Raw genomic sequence first — 17,226 nt, forward strand, 5'->3', positions numbered from 1 at the left:
ATATTATTAAATTAATTAATAGCTATTTTAAGGTCAGATTCAAATAACAGAAATTAATGGTTGGTTCAATATCAACTTAGAAGAAAATCTCCAGGGATGTGTTTGGCTCTCACACTTTTATCAATGATATGGATAAAAGTACAGGCAGGATTCTCATCAAACTTAGAAATAACAAACCCTTTGGGGATAATAAAAATTAAAATTCAAAATAATCTTCATAGGATATGACACCAGGCAATGAAAGTAAAGCCCTTTCACGGGGCTTCCATTCTAATGGGAGTGGTGTTCAGGAAAGTTCATTAACTTAAAATGATATGAATACTGATATATGGGTCTTTATAAAATGCCTCTGGTCCAAATGCACAGAATTAGAGCTAAGTTCACATGATTCTATCTCACAAACTGTTCCAGTCTAACTGTCCTGCTTGCTGCTGCTCATAGAAACACCTGGCAGATCCATACATGCTTTTCATCATCCATTTGAAAAAAGGAACAGCACAAGTTGGTAAGTTTGAAGAGTTCCCAAGAAGGTCTGATATTACTGCCTACAATGAGTGGTACTATCCAGTGCAATGTACTTGTAGAAATTAGCATAATAACTTTAAAAATGCAGCCCCTTGCCAAGATGGTATCAAAAATATGAGGTACAACAAAGAAATTATTAGAAAGCCTCACAACAATTTGCCAAATGGAATTTGTCAAGCAATGGATAAGATGACCTAAACAGTCCCTATTCCCCCATACGTATGTTGGCTGAGGGTCCAGTCCACATAGCATGTACTATATACACTTCACGGATGCAATCTATATAGAGGTTTCAGGATCACACTTTGGGGCACACGTAGTAGGAGAACTATTTCTCCTATTTCGGAGGAAGTCAAAATATACTGTCATATTCCTATCTGATTGCTGCTGGTGATGGAAAGGTTTTTAATGGTCTGTGTAGCCAGAATTAAAATATGCATACAAAAGGTTTGAGTGAAAGAAATCTGTTTCTTCCCTAGATGCTTTCAAATGACAAGAACTGCTTGTCATAAGCAGCACAGAAGCGAAGTACAGCTAGGAGGCAGCTAGATGGTTCAGTGGATACAGCATTGGGCCTGGAATCTTGAAGACCTAAGTTCAAATTCAGCCTCAAGACATTTGGCTATATGAACCTACATAAGTCACTTAACCTCTTTGCTTTAATCCACTGGAAAAGGAACTAGCAAACTACCCCAGTATGTTAGCCATTTTGACATGCTATGGGTTCAAGAGTGCCACCAAGTATCAGCCACAGCTGAACAACAGCAACCAAGAACAATTTTTGTCTTTGTTTTTTATTTTTTCTGGAATAATTATCCTCATATGGGAGAGCACAGATAACTTGTGATACTGTGAGCTATACCAAAAAACATCCTAACTAGAATCCGGCTGCAACTCTGTACAATGATCCAGCCCAATAGGGAGATGAAATCATCGGATCAAAGGACTGACTTGTCCATTAGTTACACTACATATAGAAGTGAACTTGGAGAAATACTCAAATGGAGAAAAGGATACACAGGACAAAGAAGTGCCCCAGACCAACAAAGTGCAGGGGGTTGTTTTGTAAGTTTGGATCCAATTTTCTCAAGCTTCAAGAGAGGCCTTCCAGATCAGTCACTATGTTACTAATCAGTGTATATTAAGGATGGGGATTCTGAGCAAACAGTCAGTTCTGATAATACAAATGTATTCCAGTGTGCGCGCGCACTTACACACACACACACACACACACACACACACACACGAGCATAAGAGAAAATTCTGAAGTATTCTCAAGGAGACACATATGAATTCATTCATAAGAAACAATGAAAAAGCAGAAAATGCACTATTTCACAATAGCTCACAGGCTATACTCAACTCCATGGTTTTTTCCCCAGGGAAAAATGTCCTATTTATTATATATCTTTTGGTGCAGTAGGAGCTATATGTGGAGGATGGTCATTCTCAATCTCACTTTCCACCACAGCCAAAAGGCCATGTCCTCTGAATCATACTGATGCTACATAGCCATTGATATTGGCAGCTTTACCAACTCAAGCAACAGTTTCAAAGAAAGGTCAAGGCCACTATTTAAGGTTTTGTATTGTAAGGTCATTTTTAGGAACAGATACATTTATAGCAGAACAGACTAATAGAAATCTCAAGCACTTACAACTATCCCTGAGGATCCTAAGAATTCAAACACCCTCCAATAACCCAATCTGTTAGTCCAGTATTGATTTAGAAAATCATTCCAGAGGTAGTAATACATATAATAGTGAGAAATATAACAAAATATAACAAAACCAGAGTAGTAAAATGTCACTTTAATGATTTTTATTTCTTTTGAAATAAGACTTTAAACAACGTCTAAAGTCAAGCTTCACAGTACCCTACCTAGAGGCAAATATATGACCAATGAATCATAATCATCTCAACTCTGCAACTGTTCCTTTTCCATACAAAATATCCCTTACTTGAACTACACTTCCATATATATAGACTGCCCTAATAGAATCTAAGCTCTCTGAGGACAGGGATTGTATTTGTAACCCCAATGCTTGGCAACTAATAAGTACAAAATAAACATGTTCACATATTCATAGCATTAAAAGATAATGGATAGAGGGGTCCCCAGGAGGCTACCTAGTCCAATTATCTTATTCTGGAGATAAAGAAACTGAAGCTAGGGGAAATCAGAGGCAGGATATGAACTTGGATCCTCTAAATTAATAGCTAGAAATGAAATCAATGATGTACATGCAATTATAATCAGGAAAAGAAAACTGATGATGGGTCAAATTTTGAGATATGTAAAAGATGCCCAGATATAAAGAAGCTCACCACTATGAAAAAAATAACACCTAATTTTAGAAAAGTGAATCGAAAACTGAAGAGAATTATCAAAGAACTAAAGATATTTCAATGGAATATACTTACAATACAGAAAATGCTTCTATTACAAAAAGTTTATAAAGAATAGTTCTAATATATATTCTTATTAGAATAAACCAGGACATCAGCGTCACTTGATTTTAGAGTATGTGGTAGGAAATAAGGTCTAAGAAGACTAGAAAAAGGAGGGGACTCTGAATACCAAACAGAGCGTTTTGTATCATCCTGGAGGCAACAGAGGGCCACTGGAGCTCACTGAGTAGGTGGGGTAACATGATCAGAACAATATTTTAGAAAAATCACTTTAGTAGGTAAAATAGAGAATAGATTGGAGAGGGGATAGACTTGGTGCAGGCAGATGACTGCATAAAGATAGCTATATGCAAAGTCTCAAAAAAAAAAAAATGCAATTTGGACACATGACCAATAAGAATGCCTGGGAAAAAAGTTAAGCAAGTAAAAGGAAAAACTTGGGCAAGAAAATTATGAAGAGAATTAACAGCATGGTAAAAAAAAGGCACAAAAATTCACTGAAGAAAATAATTCCTTAAAAATCAGAAATGGCAAGTGTAAGATAGTTATCTATGAGACATCAAGAAACAATATTAGAAATATAAACATTATATTTCAAGACATTATAAAGGAAAACTGAACAGAAATTGAAAAGAGATCTAAAAATGAAAACTCCCAGGAATTTTACAGCCAAACTCCAGAGTTCCCAAGTGGATCAAAGAGAAAATACATCAAAAGCAGTCAGAAAGAAATCATTCAAAACTATGGAATCACAGACAAGGTCATACAAGATTTAGAAGCCATACTGTTAAAGAAACAGAGGGCTTGAAAATCAGTAGAACAGATGTTGTAATTAAAGCCACTGGAGGTAAAGAGATCACAAGAGGGCTCACAACTGAACCTACAGTTAGAGCATGCAGTCATGGAGGAGGAGGATGCAGTAAACAGGATAGAGAGAATGGTGTCCCAAAAACCTAGAAAGGAGGGAGTATCAAGGAGGAGAAATGATCAAGGAGAATGAGCATCGAGGAAAGGCCACTGGATTTGACAACTAGGAGATTGTTAGTAACTTTGGAGAGAGCAGTTTGGGGGAATGACCAGGTCAGAAGCCAGACTGTAGGGGCGTGAGAGGAGAAAAAACAGAGGCACCTATTGTAGATGGTCTTTTTGAAAAGTTTGACCACAAGAGAGAGGATGCTAAGAAGAGTCAAAGTGAGGACGCTTTTCAGGAAGGAAGAGAGGTTAGCCTTGTTAAGGGTGAAGGAGGAGAAAGTGGCAGGAGTCACCTGAGATAGGAAATGACAAAAAGAGGTGAAGAGAGCTCACTGTGAATGGTCTTTTTTCTGTACAAAATAAGCAAGGTTCTCAGCTGTGAGAGTGTGTGGGAGGGAGAGTTGATAAGGAACTTAGACTAGGACTGCCTAGTAGCCGTGAGGACCCAGCTAAGATTATATAATGCAATTATGTAATGGATCCAGTCAGGATGGTTGTGTAACTTCCTCTACCTTCATTCAGAAGTATGTTTGTGCAAGACACAATACAGTACTATGGATTCAAGAGAGGAGAAATATCTTGAGATAAAAAGGTGAGGAGCAAGGTGAAAAGGACTAATGTGAGCTCAAGCAGAATTCACTAAACTTTTGAGATACTGACACCTTGTCTCAATGCCTGTAAGTGTGTAAAGATTAGGTGTGTACAGCACTATGTTATAAACAAAATCAATTACGTGTTCATAGACCCAGGTTAAGAATCTCTTCTCAAAGAGATTTGCTGGTTGTATATATGGAAGACATATGTGTGTAAATGTAAGTGTATTTTAAAGCGCAGAGATTTTTTATTTTTAAGGAATGCAAGAACAGCAAAACCTACCATAAATGCATATCTGGTCTGGTTAAAAGCAATAATTTTATATACATTCATGGAAAATTAGTAAAAATGATTGATGATCTCAATTCTCTACTTGGATGAAGAATATTGAGTTAAAGTTAAGCAATAATCAGAAATTTATTTTCCATCCCAGAAAAAAAATGTACAGAAAAGAGAGACTAATAGATACAAAATCCTTCTAAGGTTTGTTTAATTTCTACACGGCTTACACAAAAGGAATTTGTGCACAGAGACTTTGGCAAAGTTCAATCTAGAACACTATAAAGAAGCTTACTTTTTCATAAAACCAAGTCTTTTTCTTACTTCTCTCCCTTCCCAAGCTTTCAGAATTCCTGTGAATCATGGGCTGACAACATAACGCCATGAAGTCTTTGCTGCACTTTTCATTATTTCCCTAAGAAAACGCTAATGGTTGTCCTACAATTCTTTATCATACTGTCAACACCTTAATTTATTCTCCCTTAAATGTCTCCCTCTTTAGTACCATGTCCTAAATACTGTCCTCTCTACTGACATTTATGCTTTATTGAACTGGATATTTATTGTATGTGTGTATGTGAGAGAGAGAAAGAGAGAGAGACAATGAGAATCAATATTGTGTACCTAAGGTTTATAATTCAAAAAGATAATGACAATTACTCCTAGAAAATGCATGTGGGAAATTAAGTGTTCATTAACTGCTTTTTGATAATGATAACAGGAAGGGCCCTTGTAAGATATATCTTAAACAAATTCCTTTATAAGAAAATAACTTAGTAAAAAAAAATTTTAGTTCAAGAATTTAGAAATATCACAACCTATGAAATTCTCATAAGTCTAAGTACATATTATTTCCATTAGTCAAGAGAAATTTAGCTATTTCCTTGACTAATGAAACAACTCTTTCCCTTCAAATCTTCTAATTCAAGAAACAATATTTTGTACTAATACAAATTAATGTTAATGAGGAGAACAAGGAATCCTATGGAAGAGAATGCAGTCCTTAAAAATGTATGATTTTCTGTTAAAATTTAATTTCTACTCTCAAACATGGCTCTTGACATATTAATCCCCTGAAAATCACATTTTCCTGATGATCAAAGTCAGATATTTTTCTATAATGAGTTTTTTTTGCTGTGATAAAGGATCCTAAAATACTTATTTCTGAATATCTTAGTCCTTGGCTAAAAATAAACAAGTAAATCACCGGAAATGCTAATATAAACTCCAAACATTAGGCACATTTAAGAAACTATACAAAATAACAATTTTAACTGGAGGTAGGGAAATAGAACCCAAGAACCTACCTTTAAACTAGACTCATAGTCTGTATTCACTTTGAACATAAGCCCAAGCCGTAAATGAATTTCCTTGGCTCGACAAAAGCTGGGATCAACATAAAGCACCTCCTGAAATGCTTTAATTGCCCTGAAACAAATAGACAGAAAAGATATCACTTTTTGCAATTTACGTGCATGTATTTGCTAAGGAGTACAGTATAAATCATATTTTTGATTCAATACCATTTTTAATTCAATATTTGTAGAGCACCTACCACATGCAAAGCACTGTTTTGGTCACTGAGTAGTAATTTAGGTCCCCTGACTCCAGATCTAGTTCTTTATGTTGTACCATACCACCTCCTGTTTAGTTATAAACTATGGAGTTTACAAAAAAGTACCTTGAGACCCCACCACTTCCTACAGGAATTTGAAGAAGAAAAGAAATCCTTACGACTTCATTCATATAAAATGGTGATACAAATATCTTGCAAAAGGTTTCTAGAAGAACAAAATGGAAAGACTATAAGGGTGACAGAAATGGTAGCCAATGGTAGTGTTTTCAACACTAAAAAAATGTCAAGATACTGATTACCAGTTTCAGGAAAAGTATCATTTTCTAATTATTTGATTCCCTTTTCATAAAATGTCTCGAGAAAATCATTTAGGAACTAAAAAAATTTATGGAAACAACTGTTTTCCCAGGTATTTTTTCTTTCCTTTTTTTTTTTTTTTTTTTTTTTTTTTTTTTTTAAATCATTGCTATATTTCCCTTTCCCTAATGTGTTTTAAAAGGAGATAGACCAGGAACTAGCTTATGTTTATTGATCCTTCACTTGAAAGTTCTTATGAGAGCTGCTTTTTTGTTTCCATATACCATGAAGGAAAAGCAGTAGATCAGGCAGTAGGTGCAGGAGGTCAAAAGCAAGGATTAGCACCAGGAGACTCTCATGCATGACTCACCCTGCTAGTCATGGGGTGCAAGTCACTGAAGGTCTCAAATATGGAAGGTACATGGCAAAATTAAAGCATTTTATAAAAATGTGATATTAGGTCCATTTGGTCATAATTGGCATAACTAGATTTTCTTTATTTTCTTTTTCCTTTTTTAATGCTCTAGATAATAATTTCTGTGAGCTCAAATTAATTTACCCAAAGGCCAGCATATGGGTCAATAGTCTAAGCACTGCATACCACCCAAATAAATACTTCTACAGAGCTAAACACTACCCATGGAGATCACTGAGTATTCCTGGCAGCCCAAATGAAGAGGGATAAGAAGTAAAACAGATTGCATAGAATAGACAACTGAGAAAGAGGAGGAGACCAGTAGCAAAGAGAGAAAAGAAAAATCAAATGAAGCAAATTAAATATAAAATTTAGAGAATCACAATTTCTGGGTCAGAGAGGACCTCAGTCTACATCTAGTATGGCCCATACAATGATTTTTTTTTTAAATTTAAAACAACACAGCTACAAAACATTCAATAACTGAACATTCTAAACTTGCTTAAATATGCCATCACCTAGCTAAGGAGCCAATTCTAGTTTTTGACAGGTCTAATTTTTTAGGACATTTTCCTTACATTATGGCCTGAATTTACCTCTTTCACTTTTATTACTCACGCCAGGGCCAACAAAAGAAAATGAATCCTTTTTCCCACACAACCTTCAAGTAACTAAATTGCTATCCTATCTCTCCTAAGTCTTTGGTCCTCCAGGCACAACACTTCCAATTCTTTCAACTCTCTTTCTCAAGTTCTGCAGTACCCTCTCTTGTTAATAATGAACTTTAAAAGATTATTGACTCAGCAATCACTTCATCCACTTCAGGGGATGCAATTAATCTGAACCACAAGATTTGAATTTACCCTATTAATCCAGTTTTGTGCTATACTTTATGGTTCACAGATCACTCACTTTGACAAAGAAAAAAGCAAAAAAGCTATTCATCAGACTGCCATCATTAACTATTATACCCATTTCCGTATTACCCTTTTTTCTGATAAAATATATTTTTGTTAAATGAGCTCATTCTGAGCTTTGGCATTTCTGCTGCTATTTCTTTTTATAATATTTGTAGCATTCTTACTAATTCATCCTCTATTACTCACCCCTGTTTCAGCTTTCTGGATGTCACCTAAAAATCTCAACTGATGAGGTCTCTGTGCGTCCACAACAGTCTCTTTTAGGCAGAGCTCCTTTTTGCCTCATCGGCTTTGGCTCTCTTTGAGTATTCAAAATTTAATTCTTTAGATCTTCCCACCCCTCTTGGGCTAACTTGAGGTGCAGATTATTTTTCCTTTGCTCTTTGACAATTTAGGGGCCATGTCATATCTTCTCTTTATCTATTCTTGTGGGCAGGAATGATGTTCTTCTATGTCTCCTACAGTATGTGGTGCACAATAAAACTTTATTGAATTGAAAGAGAATTAAGTTCTCCATCATTTCCATGCTCCAACAATTGTTTCTCCCTACAGACAAAAATCAGATTTGGAATTTTCTATTATTTCCTTGATTTAAAAAAAAAAGTGTATTTTTGATAGTTTTTGTTTTTATGTCATCTATATATGGTCCATATTTTTAGATGAGGAAATTATTAACTACAACTATGTGGCAAAGTAGATGGAATGCCAGGTCGGGAGTCAAGAAGACTCATTTTCCTGAGCTAAATCTAGCCTCAGACACTCACTAGCTGTGGGATCCTGGGCAAATTGCTTAACTCCATTTGCCTCAGTTTCATCATATGTAAAAAGGAGATGGAGAAGTGCTCCAGTATCTCTGCCATGAAAATATCAAATGGAGTCACAAACAAGTCAGACACAACTGAACAACAAACAACAACTTTCTTTTTGGCACAGTGCTTATCCAGTTAAGATGTTCTATATACCATGATTTTGTATCAAACTTGAGATCTAATTACTGAACTCTTCTATTTCCTCTTTGTATTCAAATGATCTACACTACATTCCAACGATAACACCTCCATAATGTTTCACCCTTCTGGGTTCTGGATTTCTTCATTAAATATAATCTTCTAATAGTCTGTGCTTCCCTATTCCAAAGCTGCCTGACACCTATCTCATTTCTCTTGAATAAGGTATACCCTTCCTTATTTAAGATTAGTACTCCTCGCGGCTATCAGGTAGATTGGCTAGTCTGCCTCTCCCTGCTTGTCACTGCAGCTGCACAAGACTGACAACCTAGCCTACGTGATCATTTGTGATGAGTGGTGGTGGGGATGATGGGCTCCATCTCTACAGGGCTTAGTCTCTTGAATAATGGCAATAGGAGCCAAGCTGCAAGGGGATGGGGGTTGGGGGTATAAAAGACACCTCCTATTTCTGGGCTGCTCTTGGGCTTAATCAATTGCCCATCACAGGCAGCTAGTGGTATTGCCTGAGAGTAAGACAGGTCCCTTCTCCACTAAGATTCCTTCCATTCTAGCTCTTCCCTTTTTACCACTTCTGTGCCTCTGTACTGGCTGCCCACCCTCTTGCCCAGGTTTGAAATATAGTCCCTCCTCACTTCCACATGTTCATAGATAAAAAGAAAGCACTAATGTGGTGGTGGTAGCAATGGCAAACAGAGGAGTGAGGATTTAACAACTGAGTTCCTCCAAGCCTAAGTGATATCATTACAGAATGTAAAGAACAGTTATTATATTATATTATATATATATTATATTATATTAAGACAGTCCCATTTGTATTTTGTAAAGGTCAATTCATTTCAGATTTTTAATAGATCATTTTTTATCTTGTAAAGGATGAAAAACCTTGAGGGGCTTACTGTGACCTGTTATGCTAGGCACTTTCCTATGTGTTTGGAAATACAGAAGCAAAACAAGCAAACAGACAAAAAAAACCCAACAACCACAGTTCCTGCCCTCAAAGAGCTTACAATCTAATAGGAGCAACAACATAAAAAAAATAAGTAAAATCAAGCTATACACATAGGATAAAGAAATCATAATCAACAAAGGAAAAGGCTTCCTAGAGAAAGTGAAATTTTGGGTGATGAGCCTTGAAGGAAGACAGGAAGTGGTCATGAGGAATGAAAGCCCCAAGTTAGGGGAGCAGTCACTGAAAAGCAATAGTAAGGAAGCCAGTGTTACTGAATGGCACAGCATGTGAGGGAAGGGAGTGGTGGGGGCTGGGCTGTAAGAAGAAATGAAAGGATGGGGGTACAGGAGGTGAAAACAACTAGGTTATGAAGGGTTTTATATGTCAAACAGAGGATTTAAGATCCTGGAGGTGGATAGGGAGCTATTATAGTTTAGTGAATAGGGTGTGTTTATAGTCAAAAGTAAAAACCTTCAAGTCATCTATTCACAGCTTATAGTTAAAATATAAAGGAGAGCTTAATACTTAATAATCCTAAAAGAAGACATCAATTTGATGGAATTAGAGAGCAGTTAGTCAAATGTATGGTTAAAGAATCCTGGCCTTTTAAAAAACTAATCAGATTAGAAGCTAAATCAGATCTACACAGGCCAAAATTTAAATAGGCTAAACTTTTTCAGATTGCAGATAGATTTTTAAGTATAATTTATGATTAAACTATTTTACAAATAAACCATACTTTTAAAAAGATAAATTTCAATTAATATCAATTAACACTTATTACTTAAGATTTTTATTTATTATGAAATCACTCCTCTCTGAGGAGACAGACTGATGATAACACGACAAATAAGAGTGCACAGAAGCAAGCACAACTCAACTTCCAAGTTACATGGTAGGCACAATACTGACTAGCAGAAGGCAGGTTAAGTGGGACGCAGACAAGGCACTCGTTACATCTTTACTTTCTGTCATATCCTCTACATTTTTTGAGGGCCACCCAAAATCCTTGAGGGCCATATGCTGGGCAGGACTGAGCTATATCTAGTCAGTTGAAATGGGAGGGCTTTATGAGTTGAGGGAGTCATTTCTGAAAGTACAGCAGACAGCTGGATGCAGAATTCAGCTTTCAGATCTACTTTCTTTTACACCCCTGAATCATCAAGGTAATATTCACAGCACTGACGGCAGCTAATAGACTCTCCATACAGAAGGCAGAAAGAAAAAAAAAAAACATTCACACACCAGAAAGACAAAACCTAAAACCAAAAAGCCAAATCCATCTTAGTCAATACATTAGCACTGAGGGGGACAAAGCCATTCCCAAGCCTCCACTCCCCACCCCAGGGCCTTCTCACAAGCAAACACTGACAACACTAGCTATACCTGCCTGCCTTTGTCCTCTCTCCTCTACCCTTAACCCCTTAACTGCTCCTACCAACTGCCTCCCAGCTCTGCTCCATCCTTCCTGTTAACACATTCAGAAAGCTCCTCCCACCAAGTGACTTAAGCTTCCATGTGATTTAAGCAGATCACATGGGCTTATTAATGGGTGGGAAAGAGCTTCAAATGAAGCAAAAATACATTAGCAATACAACCTCTTCTAGGGTCCAAGGGATTTCTTTCTCACCTCACCTACCTAATTTATGACAGCATCTTGCATAAGAGACAATGTACCAAGCAGAGAAGCAAACCCAGGGAAAAATAGTATGAGGACACCATTAAAAGAGAAACAACAAGGCTCTGCAGCAACTTGGCCACATGTGTTTCCCAAGTACAAAACTCCCCAGCGGCATAATCTTTTCGTGTATACCACCACTCTTCCAACTGAAGCTATATTTTATTTATGGGAGAATTCAACGCAAGTTTATAGAAGGAATATTTCCTTATTACTGATCATGCTACACCATTTCATCAAACTGCTTTGCTTTGAGTTAAATGACTCATACCCCTGAGCATGAGTACCCATGGTGCTCATGAGTTTTAGTGTTTTACTTTGAATCTGGGGTAGTCACTGCAATCTGAGATGGCAAATGGGGATGGGGCAGAGCCAATGACTATAGCACCTGCCTACCCCTTTTCAGACAAAATCAGTTTTCTGGGATGCTTTCTTTAACAAGTCAGATCATATTTTTTCTGAGAATTTTTAAATGGCCAAATGTTTAAAGTACTAAATCTATTACATTACTGTGACCACTGGGAATATGCATGCTATATTCCTATGCTAGGAATGCCTGATGATGTACCTTGAACAACTTTTTTGACTCATTCACAATAACTTCTTTTTAAAATTTCCTTTTGAGTCAATCCAAACTACTTGCTTGTGACATAAATGTGGATAGTCTGTGTAAGATATCCAGGAAAATCTGAGTTCAAATCCTATCTTATGTGCAAGTGACTTAAACCTCCCTGCCTCATTTTCCTCATCTGTAAAATAAGGATTTTACAGCACCTAATTCCTTTGCAAAATGCTATATAAATGCAAGTTATTGTTGTTATTATCATGACTCATACATGGATTGTGAATCCATATAGTAATATACCAATGATGATCTCGACACCATGAGTATTCAAATCCCACCCTCCACCCCAACTTTATGCTTCTCCAGGATTTTTTTCTGAGTTTCCGTGATTTCCTTTAAGCTACCTGTACGCTCTAGTGAGGAATGAGTTCACACCATCATTTGAAATGTCTTATGTGCTATAGGAATCCACAGGTGTGGACTCACAGATGTCCTGTGTGTCCCAGTCACTTGAACTGCTTATTGGGATTACTGTTCAAAGCAGGAGACATATATGACTCACTTAAATAGATATAATAGGTTCTGAGAAGGAAATCAAGATGATCGGATACACATACAGCTCAAAATAACAATTTTTATTTTCAAGGGAGTTTTAAAACTATGACAACCTTAAAGTTCTTTATCACAGAGAGATGCCTCTCAAGTGACAATTTTTATCACAAAATTCAGTGTTTCAGACACTGGGGATATGGAAACAGGGAGTTAATAAATGTTTGCTGAACAAATAGAGATCCTCTCAGTAAATGAAAATATACCAAATAATGAAAAACTTACCATAATTTTGGATTAACCAAGCACTAGTGGACATTTTCATTCATGTAATACTTCACTTACTCTTACTAAATAACAGTGCTTTCTGTTCTAAACAGGCCAACCACTTAAACTTCCTGAACAAGTCGTACAGTTCATTTTTCTCAGTTTCTTATAAAATTCTGTTCATGTTTCTTTTTTATTTTCCCTTCCTCCCTGTCATTCATATAACATTTTGGTCACTGCCAATTCATTTCACAATTAACTGAATGGGGTCATAGTAGAGATGGAGGAACAAGTATGGCAAGGCATAAGACAAGCATGTGTTAGTGCCTACTACGTGCCAAGGCACTGTGCTAGGTGTTTTTCACAAATATATCTTTTAATCCTCACAAATTTGCAAGGACAGTGCTATTATTATCATCTCCATTTTACATTTGGGGAATTGAGATAAACAAAGGCTAAGTTACTTGCCCCAGGGTCATGCACACAATGTCTGAGGCAAAATCTGAATTCAGCTTTTCCTTCTAGGCCTTTTGTGACACCAGCTTACCTCAAAAACACTTCACATAAATTAACAGGTAAAAAAGAACATGTTTGTTTTGCATGTAGTGTTATATAATTAGACTCATCTTTTAAAGTGTATTAACTTTGTCTTTACTTTTACAACAAAATTCTATATTTTCACACTACCAATCAAAATGCAAGAGAAACTAGTGCCTAGCACTTTACCAACTGCAACACTCTAGTACCTGGGATTTCTGATCTTTCATCATTCCCTAAACCCAAATATACATTTCTTAGCTAATAAAACAGACTGTAGAGGTTAGCTAAGTAGAATAAATACAGAGGAAAAATAAGTATTTCTTCAAACCTTCATATGTAAAAAGGATCCTTCAACTACTCTCCAATTTTTGTTTGCTACAATTCACAGTACAAAGAACACTAAACATGAAATCAAAATACCTGGGTTCAAATCTATAATTGCTATCAAGTCTAACTTTTAATCCCATAATATTTAAGATAAAATTCCTATCCAGGTATATTTTGCACTACACTAGTGAGAGTGTTCATCCTTTATGTTCTCAGTGCTAATTCAACCAACCATTTTATATTAAAATTGTATTGATTTTTTTAAAAAAGAGCTTTATGTTCATTTTGGGGAATATTACATCAAATCAATGTGGCCAAGTTAAGAATTCAGAAACAGTGGCAGCCTAAAGTGATTAACCAAATTCAGTAAGGAACAGGAAGAGAAACTGAATCTGTCACATCACTGGTGTCCTAAGGAATAACCTCTACCACGTAAGCTGTCAGTTTCTATGCACCTCAGTCTTGGAGTTACCTATACCAGATATGCCCAGGTTCACACAGACAGTACATTTCAAAAGTGGGACTCAAAGTCACTAGTGTGAGGGTCAGTTCTCTTCTTATGGCACCAAACTAACAAACATAAATTAATATTAAATCTAAATAAGGATAAATATAAAAGGATATATATATATATATATATATATACATATATATATGTAAATAAAAATTCAACATTAGTCTAGCCAACAGTTGACAAGAAAAAAAGATCTGGGGATAAAAAAGGACAGGCTCAGTGTAAGTTGACAGCGACAGTTTTCGCTTGTGTCATTTCTATCTTCTGCTCACAGTGGCTGTGATACATTGTAGAAATTTAATAAATGAACCATGAGTTAACAAAAGTAGCTAACGCTAGCTTCAGACAGTTCTCAAAGGTGCAGAAAAGCTCTCAGAAGTGTAATGTGATAGATTAACAAACATAAAATACTGGCTCTTCATTTAAGACAGATACTTCTTAGTTATACTTAGAAAGGTCATTTTTACACCTCTATTTTATGGTGTTTCTGTTTTTTTAAAAGTTTGCTTTTTCTTGTACATGAACAACACCATAATGACAAACAAATATGAAGGAAAAGTCCCAACCGATGAACAACTACAAACTATATGAATGCAGAGAACTGGTGGGGAAGCTTAGCACAGTGCCTGGTACAATACCGATGACTGAAGTATACTGCCCACTACCTGACACGCATATGAAAAGACTCAGAGCACAGAAAAAGGTATGTTTTTTGAACATGGGCAATGAGGGGGATTTGTTTGGCCTGAATAAAATAAATTAATTATTTTTCCCTTTGTTTTCAATGTCAGAGAAGGCAGGGAGGAAGGGAAAGAGAGAAAAGAGATTTCTGTTGAGGAAAAAAAATAGGATTTAAGTAAGATGATATATATTTCTGCTATATTCCCTATACCCTCCTGGGTCAGAACATAGAAAAAGGTCTATTTTTCCAAGCCATTAAAAAAAAATGTAACAGTGACAAACAAGAATATACATGGAAGACAGGAACCAAGATAACAAAGGATCTACAAACCAGGGCATACAAGGATTGCCTGGAGGTGGAAATATTTAGCCTAAAGAAGACTTATAAGGGAACAGAACCACCATAACTCAAGTATTTCAAAGGTGGGCAAGTTGCAAAGTTGTCCCCAGTGGAATGGGCTTCCTTAGGAAGTGATGGGGTAACCTCTGTTACTGGAAGTTCGCATGCAAAAGCTAGATGATAATTTAATTGTCGATCTTATAGAGACTATTTTGGGTCACTTAAGAGTTGAGAAAGGTATTTTCCTACAGCTCTTTCAATTTGTACTCTGTAGTATATGTTTTCAAATTCTCTAATAATAAGTAGCCTAATAGGTCTTTAAACTGGAGTCATTCAAACTGGAACTTAAAAGTTTTGACAACTGTTTTTCAATATAATTGTTAGTATTTTATATATTCAAAAATACTACTCTATGAAAATGAGTCCGTTGCACCAATAAGGTTAAGGACCCCGATCTAAAATGCTAAATGATTGACCAGTAAACAGAAGTTACAATAAGCTTCTGAACTGTTTAATATAATGGGCTGGCTTAGAAGGTTATCATTCAATAGCTAGAAAGCAACTTCCTCCAGTAAATTCTAAAAGGGTATTTTCATCCACATATGGTATGGGCTTTTTCCACTTGTAACCCCTTTAACAACAATCCTCAAACTGTGGGTCGCAACTCCATATGGGGTCATATGGTTTAAGAAGCACTGAAACTAGATAGATGATCATTAAAAGTCCTTTTCAACATAGGTAGAGTCTCTTTAACTTTCACTCTGTCTCCCCCTCCTACTTGAAAATGTATTCAGCCTGCATGACTCTAAGGCATTTTAAGTGAGGAGCAAATGAGAATCAAGCACCAACAAACAACACAGCCCTAACGCTATGATTAAAAAAATCTGAATTTTAAACATCAAGGAAATCAATAAAATCTTTAATTTGTGAGCATTATCAAAGAATTTTCATAATAATTTATCATTTGCACAATATTTCCTATTTATTCTTTCATATTCAATATATTTAAGTATAAATTATGATTACACATGGTCCATATTCTAAACTATATTATTTTAGTTCTGCTAATTTTTGATAAGAAAAATCTTTTCAGAGAATTTCTCATATTTGCCAGGTTCACCAATATTGGTACCACAAGTACAGTATTCTAATACAGTTACATAAGACTAATTCAGCTATAACCCAACTGCTGAGCAATGAACTTATTTTCAACATTTTTGTAGTAAGAACTAATGCTGCTACAAATGTCTTTGAATGAATGCACCTTTGTTTTAACATTAATTTCAAGGCATGTCACAAAGCTGCAATTTTTAATTTTTATATAATGCTACTCCCCACACCCAATTTTAACATGTAATTAACATATAGTACCCTATGACCGAATTTGTTGCTCTACAGCCTTCATATTTTTTAAAGTAATTTTTAAAAATATTTGCAACTCTGATAGTTATGGTATACCACTTACATTAATTTGCATTTTTCACTTATTACTGAACCTGAACATTTTTCAAGCTATTAAAATTTACACTAATAGAAGATAGTGTAGTTTGGGTTTTTTTACACTTATTTGACATTTTTGTCAGATTGGGTAATTCTGTTGAATACTTTTGCTGACACCTTAAGGATGTGATAAATCTGTTACATCTATCAAAAATATTTTTTCCAGGCTGCAATCTTCCTTTCTGTATAAATTATTTTATCTATTTCTATATAGATATTGTTCGCTTTGTATGTAATAGCATTTGTCTTGTCCAAAATAATTTCTTCTTTTTGTATGATGAATAAACTGCTGTCCCTCATCCCCCAAAAGGACAAATATATCATCTCACTGCTTTCTATTTTGCAATGTTTAAGTATA

General features: G+C 35.7%; 1 protein-coding gene across 5 annotated transcripts in view; it reads right to left on the reverse strand.

The window, feature by feature from the left end:
• Nucleotides 1–17,226, reverse strand: part of KDM6A (lysine demethylase 6A) — a 251,094-nt gene that overhangs the window by 119,525 nt on the left and 114,343 nt on the right. For all 5 annotated transcript variants that reach the window (XM_072615112.1, XM_072615110.1, XM_072615111.1 and 2 more), the window contains one exon: nucleotides 6,090–6,210. In XM_072615112.1, coding sequence (XP_072471213.1) covers nucleotides 6,090–6,210 — 121 coding nt within the window. The remainder of the gene's footprint in view (nucleotides 1–6,089; nucleotides 6,211–17,226) is intronic.

Source organism: Notamacropus eugenii, chromosome 5 (genome assembly GCF_028372415.1).
Source record: "Notamacropus eugenii isolate mMacEug1 chromosome 5, mMacEug1.pri_v2, whole genome shotgun sequence".
In the NCBI taxonomy this organism is placed as follows: Eukaryota; Metazoa; Chordata; class Mammalia; order Diprotodontia; family Macropodidae; genus Notamacropus; species Notamacropus eugenii.